The following is a 15,539-nucleotide window of genomic DNA, read 5'->3' as shown; positions in this document are numbered from 1 at the left end:
TGACTCGAGGTGCCGGCCTATGCCACTTTCATCCTGGCTCATTCACACAGTTCTCCGAACTTGCATTCTGGTTTTGGCACTTTTTCTCCTGTGTCACAAGAGAGGTGAAGGATGGAGTTATTGTTTCTTTTCCGGATCACACGAAGGGTGGAAGAAGGGTAGAAGAATCTTAAATCTCCATTGTTGCCTCACATTTAACTGTTTCTTACTGTTGTAGTTCCTTATGATAACATGCCACACGGTGGCTTCTCTTGGGCTACATATCTTCTTCCTTTGTGACAGTAGGAGCATGAGTGATATGTGCTCTCCAGCCAGCTCCCTCCTTAATAGTCAGTATAGATTTAGAAATAGACTGAGGGAAGGTAGTGGTTATATTGAAGCATGTTAAATTCACAAATGGCAGAATTTCAATGAAACCAGAAGACTTCATCATTTTCATTACATTTTTAGGATGGAGAGAGACTGGAGAAAGTTTCTAGAATATTCTGTTGAATCAAATCTTGGGGTCTGAATCAAGGTTCTTAATGAGGTTTCAGACCTTACAATAAATAGGTGGTAAAGTCCAGATGTAGGCACTAAGGAGATAGCTCTCCTTTCACCTTCTTTTCTGTGGAACCACTGTTAGCAGTTCCCTCCCCTGGTGTTTAACCATTATGAGAAGGAGAGAGCTCATTCTTCTAACATTGCATCTTAGGTGGTAGGCTGTGATCCTTGAATTTTTCTGAGACAGAGAGGGTCACAGAAGAATGAGCATATTTGAAAGTTCTTCTTCCACTGTTTTTAGCTTAGCTTTATGTTCAGTTACCAGAACCTGCTGAAGACTGACACAAAAGAACGAGTGGGCATCAACTGATTTCTCGGTGGCAGTTTTGGACAAAGGAGGCCTTTTGAAAAAATAGGGTCAGGTGAACAGTGGGCTATTCAAGCCCCATCTCAGTGCTTTCCTGAGGACCAAGTCCTGCTTCCTCCCGCCTGTCTACATGCTTTAACCCTTTCCTCTCTCCTCTCTGTTCTCCTCCCACAAGTGGAAACCCTAAGCAGCCTGTCCAACTAGAAAATCAATGACTGATAGAGACTTAGTTGCCGGAATGGGCTTTGTAAACAAAATCTGCCTTTGGAAGAGAATGAGGAAACCAGGGTACTTACTAAGTTAGCTCAGCTCATAGAGTTAAAATTATCAGCCTTAGGTGAATATGCTTGCTTTTTTTATTTGGGCGTTCTGGCTTTCTTGTATTTATGTCAGGGACTTCAACCAAGTGTTGAACTGACTTAATCCTCCAGACATTATAAGGTAAGGTAGCAGATGTGGCCACAAAGCAGCTTGGTAACTCATCCAAGAGTGCTGGAGCCAAGATTCAAACCAAAGCACTTTGTCTCCACAGCCACTCTTTAGGGACCATCCAGCTTATAATTATTCTCACATGCAGTAGTTAATATTTGCCCTTGAGTTACAGAAAGATCAGAAGCAGAATCAAGAGACAATGGAGAGGGCTTCAAGCAGGGCTAAGATAGTTCTTGGTGGACCTCAGTGTTGTTGTTGTTTTCAGCATATTACATCTTTCTCATCAGGGGCCAACCTCCCTTTTCTTTTCCAGTGCTGAGGAATGTAAACAGGTTTGCTGGGCCTTGCGAGACTTCACCAGGTTGTTTCGATAGCTCACACTCCCGCACTGTGCCTGTCACCCAGGTGAGTGGTTATGGTTCCCGGCTTTTTCCCTGGCTGTCGGGAGCCCTTGGGGATGGCGTAGGTTTTAATGCCCATCATGAGACTTATATTGTAGGTGGTTAGGGAAGGACTTAACAATTTAACACTACTGAACAGTTAAAAAATGCAGGACCCTGGTTTGCTTGGGTCAAGGCAGCCAGATAATTGTCAGCTGCTTTTGGATACCATCTTCACCCCCATAGGAAAGTTATTATTGTAGGAGACCACAAAAAAATTCCTCCTCTCACTTTAGGATGATAAGTGTGTATGTTAACAAACAAGTAAGTACTTTTTAACCTGGCTGCTTTGGTAAAACAGTGCTGACCTGCAGTTGACCATGATTACGTTGACACCATTCTCCTAAAACTGGCCTTTCGGATTTAATGAACGGAGATGCTTATTCTGAACACTGAAAATGCCAGGTTCTGCCCAAGGCAAGAGGTAGAGGAAAGGAGGTAGTATCTTTGTCTAGCTCCTGATCGCCAGTGTTTCTCCATGTGCTTCTTGACTCCTGGTTCTGAGGCAAAGCAAGAATCTAGCTGAGGGCAGAAAGAACTGGGTAATGGGATTTGGGTTCCAGTTTCTTGACTGAGAGAAGAAAGGCAGCTCTGCTCTTAAGCACCCACGCCCCTCCTTTGAGGTCTTGGGCAGAATTTCTTCTCCCACGAGGCAGTTCTCAGTGAATGTGCAGCACGTCACTGGCGGCTTCTGTCATGTAATGTATTAGTAGATGAAAGCACTCTTCAGCAGTGCCTCACCACACCAGAAATTATTTCTAAATTTTATTCTTTAGTGAGCAGTGATATCCTTTGGGATTCTCAAGTTTTGCAGCGTCGGTAATAGCTAACGTTGATACACATAGGCTTATTTGTGGGCAGCTGGGGCTGCTCATAGCTAACACTGATGGAGCCCTCACTGTGTGTCAGGTAGCGTTCTGAGTGTTTTGTGTGTACGCACAAGAGAGTCCTCAGGTGGCTGGCTGGGTTAGGTACCGTGTTATTTCCATTGTGTAGGGGAATAATGGTTCCAAGATGTGAAGCGATTTGCTTGATAGTTGGTAGTTGATAGAGCCACAGTTCAAACACATATCCTGGTGCCAGAGTCCTTACTTCCAACCACTCTGCTTCATACTTTCATTAGTACCCTTTTCATACAGACTAAATCAGTGGTTTTTTACACTTTTGTTAGTAGGCGAAGTCTTCCTTCAGAATAAACTCGAAACCCCAGTATTTAGGCAGACTAAAGTAGAGGCTTTCTGGTTGGTTTGGGGTTGGCAGCCAGACCTGCTGGCTCACTCTTTACCCCCAACACACCATCCCTAGTTCCCACAGCGCACTGAGAAGAGGACTGCAGGCAGTGCCATTACAGCAGCAGCTCTCTTGAAATCACAAGTAAAATTTCCAACTTCTTTTGTTTTGTTTTGTTTTGTTTGCTGAGTTCTTATGGCAGAGGCCACAGTGAGGTACCTGAGCAAATACGAAAACTTCTTCCTTGACTTTGTAAGAAGCTTATTTTCTCCTGAACCACAGTTTTTGACCGTCTTCTCTCTTTTGTCAGGAATGTCTTTTTTAATTAGAAGACAGGAAGAAAACAAAAACCAGACTGTGTCCCACAATCAGAAACCTCCACTGTGGCAGAGGGGCCTTCACCGCCACCACGGCATCCCGCCAGACAGGGAGAGACTCCAGCCTTCAGAGGCCGTCCTGAGGAGTTCCTGTTTGGGGGTGTGAGGGAAAATCAGCGCGGTTTAAAAAAAAAGATGGCTGCGGCCTGTCCGGCGTGGTGGGAGGGGAGCTGGTTTCCTGGTGAACTTGTTTCAAAGGAAAAATAATTTTAAAGAAATAAAAAAGGAAAAAAAGGAAAACTAAACTGAGACCAGAACTGAAACGTTCACTTGGTAGCAGTGACACGCACGCACGCACACACACGTACCTATACACACATGCTAACACGCATGTGCACACACAATAAAAGTACAAATTTTTGTGAAACAAAAACCATTTACTTAGGGAAAATGGGAATTCAGACAAAATAGCTGCAATTGGAAGAAAAGGGTCAGGATCATCTCTTAAGGTTTCCTGTTGTTTTTTCCTCTTTCTCTCTCCTACCCTCCCTACTTTCCCTTTCCCATCCTCTTTTAATGAAAATGAGTAGAAATTTCTCCCACTCTCCCCAGCATTTCTTCCCACCTCTAGAGTTGTTCTGACAAGGAGGAGCCTGTTTGTTTTATATCATGGTCACATCAGTGATAGCAGGACCTGCCAGGGCCAAAATTCATGTATATTTCCAGCCCTGACCCTATCCAGTCTCTAAATCCGTTTCCAATCCACATTGGGTTGTCATCAGCCTTGGAGAGAAGAGCCAAAATTAGGGTGAGTGGGATATAAATGTATATTCTAAGTTTTATTTTTTTTTAACATTTTTGTGTTTTTTAGTTAATTTTTCACCCACAGACATAAGAAAGGACAAAAAAAGAGGGTGGGAGTATGGGGGAAAGTGTTTACAGGGCTGACTGTATTTTACTAAAAAAAAATGTGGAAATTATTTGACTTCGTTGGGGGGTGAGGTGGGAGAGGGAAACCCAAAGCAGATCTTAATGTTTTAAAGGAGTTGCAGCCCTGCACAGGCGTTAGATACGAGGGCACTGTTCTGTCTGGTGTTGTAGCCATCTCAAGAACAAATCAACAGCAACAAAAAAAAAAAAAAAGAGAAAGAAAAAGAAAAGAAAACAATAAATTTTTAAAATTTAATCAGTGTTTGTTTTTCCTTCCTCTCACTGCCTCAGAGCTCTGAAATGCTACAGCTAGACTGCGTGAGTGAGCGGTCTTAGCTCTGACCTGGGAGACAGCTGCTAATGGAGCTTTAAATGGCAGGCCCCTGCTCTGGATGCCTCGGACCCTTCATATTTCGGGGGAGTGGCTCCTGCGTCTTTTATTTTAGTTCACCCTAAAACTCCTCATGCTGCCTTTTATCCTTTCATATAGCCTCAGTGTGGGAGAGAATGGGTCCCTCAGCATGTTAAACAGAAATGTGGTACGTATATTCTTTCTACAAGATCCACCCAGGTAGACTGATTCCTAACCCACTGAGTACAGTATTTGGTCTTTGAAAAAAAGAAACCTGTATTGCAGTATCATTGACATGGAATAAGCTGCCGTTTCAGTTATACAGTTGATAAGCTCTGACATAGGATACACCCATGAAACCATTAACACAGTGGAGATACTGAACATACCTTTACTCCCAAAAGTTTCCTCATGCCTCTTACCATCCTCCAGTAGCCACTGATCTGCTTTCTGTCACTGTAGATTAGTTTGCATTTTCTTTAGTTTTATATAAATAGGATCACACAGTATATTAAAGTATTGGGTTTTGAGCTAATAAGCTTGACTACGGAGCTCTATATAGTATTTGGAATCAATGAAACAAACCTCGTGCATAATGTCAGTTATACTCAGAGTTTGACTTGGTCAGGATTTTAGACTGCATGCATTTAAAGAGCCACGCCCTTGCTTCAGCTAGCTTCCTCCTAGAAAGCAAAGCCTGCCAGTTGAGTGCTTATGGAGCCCCACTGACTCATCAGCCTGGAAAGGCAGGCTCTCCTGTTGTGGCCCCAGAGATGGAGGGCAGGTGCTGGGGGAAAGAGGGCCAGCTGATACCAGAAATAGGGTCTGGTAGAATAGCATGGAAGCAACTGGTACCGGAAAAAGTAAATAGCTGAATCTGTTTTTAGTATTTATTAATTGAAAAATACATTAAATTCCACTTCTACCCCACGTTCTTAGACTCTCAAGAAGGAGGTAGCTGCCGGCCTTAAGGATCTGGTGTGATACCTAAGTACCTGTCTATCTCAGGAGGGAGATGTGAGGAAGTGAGGCCCAAACTAGGAAGCCCCAAAATCAAATCAGGCCCATGCCCTGGCGAGGGAGCATGGCCCACAGCACTTGGTTCTTTTTGCCTTAGGAATTGGGGGCAACCATAATAGTGGGCCACTCTGGGACAATTCCCTCTCAACTAGGCCCCCAGGGTTGATGGAGTTAATTTATCTGCTCACTGTGGCTAATGGCTGAGTTCCTCCAGAGTGAGCAGAGGAGAGGCACATACAGGGAGACAGCCCTCAAAGCAAAATTGGCTTCCAGCTTCCCTCATGCTACAGGAGAGAGCCTGGAACTTGGACCTCTTCCCCTCGCCTTGGTGCAAATCCTCTTCCAGGAGACCCAGATAGAGGGCCCTGCAGCCAGTCAGGTGCCCATTGGGGCCATCATACCTTCACATGAGCCCACACAGCCACCTGGGAAGCCTATACCAGTCACTGTCTTCAGTCTCATTGTTGCATGCCAGCTGGGTGCATGGGCCAGGCCCCCTGGCCGGCACGGAGGCCTGCCACAGGAGGGGCCTGGGCCACAGGCTGCAGCCGCTGCTGGGACTGCCAGATGTGGTGGAGCTCCTTGAACTGCTCCACCATGCGGTCTTTGAGGTCTGGGTTTGAGATCTGGAGCCGGATACTATCAGCTGACCAAGAAAGCTCCCCTGAGAACATCTCCAGCAACAGCCGGGCTGCTACAGGCACCACCTGGGGGGCAAAGAGGGACAGGAAGAACCTTGGCGGGACTGTCAAATCCAGTTGTGCGTGAGGCATCCACCACGGGACAGGTGATGGGCTGCATCCACCAGGAGGAAGAGGCATCGGTTTCTACCTCATACAAAGGCTACTTAACGTGTGGGCAGCCCTGGGCCTTGATTATCTCTGGCTGCCAAGTTCACGCTGCTAAGAGAACCCCGAACCTCCACCCTGGGGCAAGGGCTGAGCACCACGATTCCCGCAACATTCCAGACAAAGCAGAGTGGGGGTTTGCGGGGGAGGAGCCGGTGGTATAACCTGTACAGTGATGAGCTTCTTCTCTCGGGGTTTGCGGTCAGGCCACTCCTCCCCAAAGCAGAAGAAGATCTCAAATGGCGGTGGAGTGTTAGTCTGGCCCTTCTGGAACAGGATGAGCTCTGCAGCAACATCAAGACCCTTAGAGGCTAGAACCATGCCCCTGGGCGAGAGAAAGCCAGGAGGAACATGAGGCGAGTCCCTCACCATTGAGAAAATGCTCCAGGCTGAAGAGCTTGGTTTTGACCTCCCGCTGGATGGGGTTGGGCTGTGAGCCGTGGGCCAAGGCGCAGGGCCCGCTCCAGAACACCTTGCACTGGCACAGGCGGATGGCATACAGATCTTGGCCTTGCAGCTGGAGTATGAGCCCGCGGTCAAGGACATCCAGCAGCTGGTTTGTGTAGAAGCGCTGCTTGTCGCTCGGGATGTCCTCAGGGCTGGGGAAGCGCACTTGCTCCAGGCTCACGGGGCCGAAGAGCTCTACCTGCTCCTGGGTGGCCTCCAGCTGACTGTAGAAGAGCCGACAGCCCTGTGGGTTGCTGATGGTGAGGGCCCGGGGTGGCCGCCCCCGGTACTGGAACTTGATTTCCAGGTCCGTCACTGTGGGGCAGAGGGCAGGCCCAGCCAGTCTGTGAGCCCCATGCCTCCTTGCTCTGCAGCCCACTGACTTGCTCTGTCCTCTCTCCCCAGCAGCCAGGCCATCTGTCAGCTCTCCCACTTCCTTCCCCCCATCCCCCACCCAGGGAGGGCCTGGCTTGAACATCTTTGCTCTCCAGCCTCCACCCTTCTTGCAAACCAACCCCCCAGCACTGCTTTACCCGGCCCAGCCCTCCTGTGGGTCCTTACGAGGCAGCATGTGGGGGCTGATCAGCAGGTCGGGCAGGAGCTGTTCGCCCGTGGGGGGCAGACTGGCAGCCAGGGGCCCAGGCTGCAGGTTCGGCAGAACCTCAGGGAGAAGCTCCCCAAAACCAGCAGGGTCGCCGGGGGCAGGGCCCAGGAGGCTGGGGTCTGGTGCAGGAGGGCCCAGCACCACAGGCGGCTGGAGAGTGGGCGGCCACTTATCCTCTTCGGGTAAAGAATAGGGTGCCATGGGGGGGCCAGGCTGCACCGCCTCTACACAGGGTGGGGACAGGCAGGGCTTCAATGCCTCTTCTGGGAACTTCCCCCAGGCCCACCTACTCTTAGCCCTGGGCCTCCCCGTCAACCTCCCTTCAGCCCCCTCCCAAGTACCTAGGGGACCTGCAGCTTCTTATACTAGGCCCCCAACCACACCCCACCTCCCGGCCCCACCTGTGATGCTCAGGCTTGGTAACATCCTCTGGAGCTGAAGGGAAGACCCAGGCAAAGGAGGAGGGAATAGGCCAAAGAGAGAGAGGGGAGGACAGGTTAATGAATTGATCTGATGCTAAAGAAATAACCCATGAGAACCACAAAGGCAATTCCCCGGTGTTCACTCTGCAAGGCCAGACCCTGCCTTCGGTCCCAGCTCTGCCCTCCAGGCAGCTCGGTGAACTCTCAGCGCCTTGGTGTCCTCATCTGCCTTCCACACGTGGCAGTACCTACTCTCCCCCAGCTCCTGCGAGGGTGTGTCAGACGAGGTGTGGGCATGTTTTGTACCAACAAAGCCCTAAGGAGGTTTGGGGTGGTGACTCTGTTCCTAGCCTCAGGACCCCAAGAAGAAACTCAAGAGAAGAGCTATGAAAAGGGCAGCAGGGCCTTGGAGGAAAGGGACCGCTTCATCCTAAAGCAGAGCAGGACAGCAGAAAGGCCCTGACAAGACCCACCACGTCAGCGCAGGCAGACGCTGTCAAGAATGGTCCCGAGCCTGCGTTTTCCTCTTCCTCCTCCTCCTCCTCTCCTGCACCGAAAGCGTAGTCCTCACTGGGCTGTGACTCTGCAAAGCAGGGAGAGAAAACAAAGCAGGGGAGGCCGTGGGGGAGGAGAAGGAAGGCCGCCAGGGCCAGGGCTCCGTGGGGCAGCTCCTGCCGTGGCTTCTTCCCTGCCCAGAGCTGCCCCAGCAGTGAGGTGAAAGGCCACACAGCCTCCGGGAAACGCTAGGGACTTCCCCGACATGGCACTTAGGTCGCTCCTTAGGTCACTAGACATACACTCCCCGGAGCCAAGAGCCAAGAACGGGGGCAAGCAGAGGAAGACAGACACGGGGCCTAGTCCGTGCCAAGTCATTCCGGGCCCCTCACAGGGTCCATCGTATGCCGCTCCCGGCAACCTGGGGTATTATGACTTTGAAGCATGTCCCTGACCACCACACGCTGGAGGGGCCCTGCCCTTCCAGAACAGCCTCCAAGGTAGCCCACATAGGGCCAGGCCTGATACCTGCGGGAGCAGAGCCATTAGAGCAGACCTCGTAGATCTTGTAGGGCTGAGGTGGCATGTCCCGGGGTCCGTCATAGATGAGGCGGAAGTCACGGCTCTTGTTAAGGGCACAGCGCAGGTTGGCCTTCCACTTAGCCGGGTCCGCCTCGTCCACCCCCTCGGTGTACTTTCCTGTCTCCTTGGCCCAGGCCTGAGGCAGGAAGAAAAGATAGGCCACCACAGAGAACCTCCGCCCTCACCAAAGCCCCAGCCCCTGATGGCCAACGGAAGTCACTGCTGAGCGATGAGAACTTGACACTCAGGTCGGCTCTGAGTGTCCCTCTGCAGGGTGGGAGATAGGACACCAGTCCTTCCCAGCCCTTGGGGCTCCAACAAACGAAAGGAAACCTAAGTGCTTTGAAAGCCAGTTCATTCACTGCTCTTGCGAGGGTAAATATAGGTACAATCTCTAAGAGGATGGCGTCACGAGGCGGACAAGAGCATGGGATCTGCAGTGGGGTTGGGCTTGAATCTGGAAACGGCCACTCCCCAGCTGTGGGCCAGGGGCATGTCACTTTGCCTCTTTTTTGCTGTAACATCCCCATCATAGTGCCCACCAAACAGGGTGGTAGTGAAGACCACAGAGCTTCCAGAACTGTGCCTGCACTTCGGATGGGCTCCATACAATTGAGCTGTTGGTATTATTTTTGAGGGTAAATTGGCTGATAGCAGGATTACAAATATTTCTTCCCTTTAACCTAGGGATTCGACTTCTAGGAATTTATCCTAGGGATACAGAAGCATCCACACAAGATTCCGCACCTACAAGGCTTTTCATGGCAGCACTAGCTGTAAAAGCAGATCTGAAAAAATGTCCATCAACCGGAACTGGTTAAATTACAGCCAATCCTTAGAATGGAATACGGGGCAGCAAGGAAAAAAAAAAGGAAGAAGCTTTTGATATCCTGACATGTTACAATCTTCAAGAAATATGAGGTACAGAAGGGTTTGTCTACATCTATCATTTTGTGAAAAGGGGGGGAAGATAGGTACCCATTTGCATGTATGCGCAAAAATCTCTCAGGAAGGATGAACAGGAAACTGACAATACTAATTGCCCCCCGGGGAGGGGAGGAGTGGCTGGAGACAGGGGTGGGAGGGAGACTTTTGGCTGCAAACCATTTTACACTTTTTAAATTTTGAATTGCGTTACCTATTCAAAAATAAGAAACAGATTTGAAAAGAACCTTCAAAGGGTAAATATCAACCTGCAAAGACTAAGGAAAGCATATCCAAATCTTTAAAAAAAAAAATAAAGATTCTCTTTGACCCAGCAATGTTGAACTCTAGGAACTAACCCCAAAGAAAATCATTTGAGATACACAAAGGGTAAGAGTTTGGAGGGGGTACATGGCAACGGGTCTTCAATACCGGAACGCTAGAAGCAACGTGAAGTGTCCAAAAGCTGGGTTTGGATAGCTAAACTGCTAACCCCTCCAGCGGTCACTGAAAATGACGTGGCATTTGTGGCAGAGGAAAGCTGTTCTGATGTTGGGTGGAAAATGCAGGATACAAGACAATATACGGTTGATATCATTTTTTTTTAAAGATTTTTTAATTTCTTTATTCGACAGAGATAGAGTCAGCCAGCGAGAGAGGGAACACAAGCAGGGGGAGTGGGAGAGGAAGAAGCAGGCTCATAGAGGAAGAGCCTGATGTGGGGCTCGATCCCATAATGCCGGAATCACGCCCTGAGCCGAAGGCAGACGCTTAACCGCTGTGCCACCCAGGCGCCCCGATTTCATTTTTTAATTTTATAGACACACATACAGAAAACGGAAAATAAAAGCAAAAATATATATATATAGATATATAGATATCTATATATATATCCATAGTAGTTAGCTCCTAGTGTTCACATCAGTGGGACATTCTGTGGTCTCCTTTTAGAGACTGTACACACCAAACACGCACACTGCACACACACCCATGGGTGATGAGAACGAGACAAGAAAAGGGAGGAGGAGGAAGCTCTCCTTGGGGGAGTGCCCACCTTGCTCTGGGCAAGAGGTCAAAAAAGGCACAGCTGGGGGTATGCCTGTGTCCCCTTGGTCCAAGCCTGGGGTCGCCTGCAGCCAGGCAGCTGGGAGAGTGGTCAGCTGGAGATGTATGGGGACCCTCTTCTAGGGCGGGGGTGCCCGGGAAGTCCAGGCAGTAACCCCCATCCAGAGCTTACCTTGAAGATGGTGTTGTCTCCATCCTGGCTGGGGCCGTGCCGCGTGGCATGGCGCCAGGGGATGCAGAAGAATTTCCTCTCCCCGTTGACCCACTGCAGCCCTGGGTACTGGCAGCTGTTCACCTGGGCCACCAGCCAGGGCTTCAGTCGCACGCGGCGGGGAGGAGGGGGTGCCCTGGGGGCAGGTTGGTTCATGGCAAAGGGGTCTGTGGGCAAAGAGGGGGTCATCAGAAGATTTGCAGACAGACTCTCCCTGCAGTGGGAGGATCTGGCGGGGGGGGTACCCAGGGGGCCAAGCCAGGGACAGTATGGCTTTCTCTTCCTCCCAGCACTGGGGGCTGGAGTGTCTCTGGTCTGCCCAGATGCTCACAGCCAATTCCCTTTTCCAACCATCAGCCTTCTTGTCACAGAGTCTCTCTATCTGTGCTTTGTATCTGGAGGTGGGGGGGAAAGCGGGGGCTTACAGATAGAGTGGATGTTATGTGTGCCCCACCCAGACGTGCCTTACCAGAAGGGGCAGTGACTCCCCAGCTGCTGTGAGGCTGGAACGGGGCGCAAAGGTACAGAGCTGCTCACTGCTGCCTCACTCCAGAGTTAGGCAGCCCACAGCTGATGAATGATGGACATGCGGGGACAAAAAGCCAGCCTCCTTGCTTCAGGTGGAGCGAACTGGTGTGACGTGTCCTCCAGAGTTCCCTGTGGGGTCAGGCTGGAGGCTGTCTCCAGCCCATTCCACCTCTTTGCTCAGCTTTCTTCCTCCCCACCCTGCTTCCCTCCCTCCCTTCTGCCCCCCCTCTCCTCGTCCGGAGAACTCCCTCACTGTATCACCTTCTAGGAAACCTGGCTGAAGAGCAAGTCACAGCATGTGAATGGAGAGAGGGTTCCCACCACCCGTTCCTCAGAGCTTCCTTTCCTCCTCAGTTTCCCTCAAGGATGAAGCTTCCCCACAGCTGGACATCTTGAGAGAAATCCCATCCGCCCCCTCGGTCTCCCTCCTGCATCACCAGGACAGCAGCCTTAAGTGGGACTTAAGAAATACCAGCCAACTGATATACCCCAAGTGCTGGACGATTCTGTCCTCCAGCTGTTTCTCCCCCCACCAGCCCTGCTCTCTCCAGGATCCTCCTCTGACTCAGAGTGGGGTGAGACCAGAGGTCAGAGGAAGGCCGCTGGGGCTGTGACAGGCAAGGAAGGGTCCGCGGTGGGGCAGGCCTGTCAGGGAAGGAATGGCTAAAGGAAATGGGACATCTGGGTCGGTGGATAGGGACAAGAGCTATCCTTAACGTTGGCGGTACCACCATGTGACAAAAGGACTAGGGTTTGAGTCAACACCTGGACAGCCTCCACCGAGACAAAGTAGCCCCAGGTTGAAAAAGAACTTTTTAACAGCTAAAGCCATGCAACAAATAGGCTAGGCCTGGGAGCAACTGGCTTCTGGGGGTACTCAAGCCCAGGTGGACTTCCGGACCTGCCTTAGATGGGAGATCGGAACAAGATGGTCAGGTGTGGACCCTATCGTTCCAGGCTTGCTTGGGGCTCAGTTTCCCCAGAAGTTCCCTGCCCAGTGCATTTTGGGGCTGGAGTTGCGAAGTACCACCTCCACGCTGCTATGAAGTCTCCATCTGCAGGCCTCTCCTCAGAGCAGTGCCCAGCTCTGGGCTAGGACAGGGAGAGTGGGAGAGCCCCCAGGCCTGTCCCCAGGCCTCAGAAGACTGGTGGCTCAGTTCCCCTTTCTGAACCAACCTCCGCCCAGCCCCAGGGGAAATGAAAGTGGCCAGACCAGACAACTCGGAAATCTGACTCACTGTGAACTGGGGGAGGGAAGGTACATGGGGAAACTGACACTCGTGTCCCCAAGACCAAATTCTCAATCCTCTACCCTGTAGCTCATTCCCCAGTCCCCAGGCCTTGCTGGCGGTCATTATACATTGTGTGTGGTTCACAGCACTGGTATTTGTAGTTCCCACCTGCACCCTCTGCCTAGAGGCCTTGGTTCTAGAACAGACCAGTGATAGTCATCAGTAGCTACCAATCGTGGCTAAGTGGAGGTGTACGGAAGAAAGCTCTGTCGACCCAGAGGAGAAGGCAAGCTACCCTGATGACCACCCCTCCACATGGTCAGGCCCACTGCTGTGCGTGGGGTGGTGGAGCTGGGAAACCACAGAGCCCTCCTCCTCTGCCCAGGACAAGGAGGAAGTCAGGGTGAGTCCTGCAGCCTAGCCTGGCTCAGCAGTGCTGTTCGGGAGAAAGATTTTGAAATTACTCAGGTCAGTAACGTACAATCACTTTGGATGGTCTAAGGAGCAGAGTATGGAGAGGAGGCTCTCATAATGTGTCCAGCCAGGGCCAAAGGAGGGTGTCCAGCAGGGCAAAGAAAGGTCTTCAGCCTCAGGTGCCCCCGGACTAGGCTCAGTGTGTTTCCCAAGGAGGCTTCCTCCTGCCTAGAGGTGGACTTAGATCTCAGACTATCCTAATGCCACGAGTTCTGAATTTCAATGCATTTGTGCCCCATCCCTACTTTCCCTCCAGGTAGAAGTAGTCATCCACACTCCCAGGGGACCTCTGAAGCTATCGCACAACCTCAGAAAGTGCATCCCCCATTCCACCCCGTTGCTGTGAGGACTTGATTTTTCAATTGAGGGCAGGCCTGACCTGGCCTGTCTTCTCAGGGGTCTGGGGACTTGGGGTGACATTTCTGCAGCCCCCAGACCTAGGATTTGAGCCCTGGAGAGTAGGGAAAGCCAGAAAGCCTGCATCAGTTTCCACGGAAATGAGGAAAAGAGGTGTGGGCTGCTGAGGACCTGAGGAAGTCCTCATGGGTGAATGAAAGTGAGGCATCTAGAGGGCAGCTCAGGAACTCCTGCTGGGGTGCGGAAGCCCCACAATTCACCCCAGGCCCCTAAAGTTCCAGGAGCCAACCACCTGGGGAGCGTGAAACCCCATGGGCGCCAGGGACCCGGAGGGGAGGAAGCTCACAGCCCCTAGTGGAAGGAACACCAAGCCCCTTGCCACCTCTGGAGATTGTCCGAGTCACACTGTCTCCCGCAAACCCCACGCTAAGCTCGGGGAGAAGGCAAAGCGTTCCCCGCACCTGGTATGACCCTAATCCCACACCTTCCAGGTGAGATGACCACATCCTGAGACAAGCTGAGGCTGTGAGGCAGCTGATGCCGCTCTCGGCTTCCTTCAGGGGGAAGGCTAAGGTGCAGGGGGAAACCCCAAAGGAAGGCCTTTAGGTAAAAAAAAAAAAAAAAAGTGGTTTCCTAGTGCCTCCCTAGACTTGACAGAAGTCTTAGCGCCCCGACCAGATTGTTCAAGGGAGGGCGGGGACTCTACCTCTGACCCCCGCTGCCCCTCTGGCCTCCTCCATCGGCCCCGCCTGCTTCCTGGCCGGTGCCGGTCACTTCTCGCCCTGGGCGCGCGGGGAGCCCAGGCCAGTCCTGCGGAACCACCTCCAGGGCGCGGCTTGGGTTCGGGTTCTGCCTCTCCGAGCGCTCCTCCAGCGGACGGCGCCCCCTGTCTCTTCCCACCCTTTAGTGCCCCTCCCCTGACTGCCCAGAGACGCCTGCGCGTTGGGGGGCGGGGGGCAGGGGCGGGGAACACCTTCTACCCGCGTCCCGGCCACAGCCATCTCGCTTTCCCTCTACTTTTAGACTCGTACTTGTTTTGTGTTGAAGTTCGAGGGAAGCACGTAAAGAAACTCGTCCACGAGTTGCTCCCCGCGGTTCTTCTCTGCTAGGAGGGTCATTGCCCCTGGTCCGTCGCGAGTCAAAAGACTGCGCCCCTACCCGACACCATCTGCCCACAGGCTCTGCCCGAATTCCTGCCGTTGGCCTTAAGGTCCAGGGAAGACGAGCCCTTTAAGCCTCATCTTCTTAACAGAAAGGGTGAGGGGTGCCGGGAGAAGAGGGATGCGAAGCGCGCAGAAAGGGGGAATAGGGGCTCGCCTCTCTAAGAGCCAAGCCGGACCGCTGGCCGGCGCCCGGGCGCTCCCCATTCTTGAGACGGCTTGGCGAGACGGAGGGAGAGAAGAGCAGAGCTGGCTTTGGTGACCGCTCCGCCGCCCGGGCCTCCCGGCTCTCCGGGCGCCTGCCGGACGCAGGCTGCCGGCGCGGGGCATCCCGCGCTGATCCGGACGTGGGAAGCACCTCGGAGGCCGCCAGACCCGAGGGGCGCGCCCAGCAGTAGGCGCACTCCCCCACCCCCCACCGCCGGCGCCCCGGTTCCAGGCGGAGCCGGACGCGGACCCCTCCCGCGCTCCCGCCCTGCCCCAGTCCGCCTCCCGCCGCCGGCAGGTGCCGGGAGGGCGCGGAGAAGAGCGCGGGCGGCCGGGACCTACCTGTCTACGGTGCGCCCGCGTGGCTGCGCCCGGGAGCAGGGGCCGGGCGGCGGGGCAGAGCTGCGCTCTC

General features: G+C 52.4%; 2 protein-coding genes across 12 annotated transcripts in view; one reads left to right on the top strand and one right to left on the bottom strand.

Moving 5' to 3' along the window:
- TNPO3 (transportin 3) overlaps window positions 1–3,578 on the top strand; it is an 83,981-nt gene extending 80,403 nt beyond the window's left edge. For all 4 annotated transcript variants that reach the window (XM_002913432.4, XM_019804192.2, XM_019804188.2 and 1 more), the window contains 2 exons: window positions 1,596–1,687; window positions 3,263–3,578. In XM_002913432.4, the coding sequence (XP_002913478.1) occupies window positions 1,596–1,656 (61 nt within the window). In that variant the 3' untranslated portion in view covers window positions 1,657–1,687; window positions 3,263–3,578. The remainder of the gene's footprint in view (window positions 1–1,595; window positions 1,688–3,262) is intronic.
- A 1,849-nt stretch (window positions 3,579–5,427) lies between these two features.
- The window catches only part of IRF5 (interferon regulatory factor 5), a 10,763-nt gene continuing 651 nt past the window's right edge, over window positions 5,428–15,539 (bottom strand). Inside the window, exons 1-10 of one of the 8 annotated variants that reach the window (XM_034671836.1) lie at window positions 15,470–15,539; window positions 11,639–11,846; window positions 11,131–11,336; window positions 8,916–9,105; window positions 8,366–8,475; window positions 7,872–7,905; window positions 7,428–7,694; window positions 6,789–7,181; window positions 6,585–6,703; window positions 5,428–6,278 (exon numbers count right to left, since the gene is read on the bottom strand). In XM_034671836.1, coding sequence (XP_034527727.1) covers window positions 6,030–6,278; window positions 6,585–6,703; window positions 6,789–7,181; window positions 7,428–7,694; window positions 7,872–7,905; window positions 8,366–8,475; window positions 8,916–9,105; window positions 11,131–11,325 — 1,557 coding nt within the window. In that variant the 5' untranslated portion in view covers window positions 11,326–11,336; window positions 11,639–11,846; window positions 15,470–15,539 and the 3' untranslated portion in view covers window positions 5,428–6,029. Of the gene's footprint in view, window positions 6,279–6,584; window positions 6,704–6,788; window positions 7,182–7,399; window positions 7,695–7,871; window positions 7,906–8,365; window positions 8,476–8,915; window positions 9,106–11,130; window positions 11,337–11,633; window positions 14,418–14,466; window positions 15,429–15,469 lie in introns of those variants that run through there. The other 7 variants (XM_034671853.1, XM_034671829.1, XM_034671849.1 and 4 more) reach the window with 7 other exon arrangements.

Source organism: Ailuropoda melanoleuca, chromosome 1 (genome assembly GCF_002007445.2).
Source record: "Ailuropoda melanoleuca isolate Jingjing chromosome 1, ASM200744v2, whole genome shotgun sequence".
NCBI classification, from domain to species: Eukaryota; Metazoa; Chordata; class Mammalia; order Carnivora; family Ursidae; genus Ailuropoda; species Ailuropoda melanoleuca.
The sequence above is the reverse complement of the archived record's forward strand: the minus strand, read 5'-3'. Positions and strand labels throughout refer to the sequence as shown.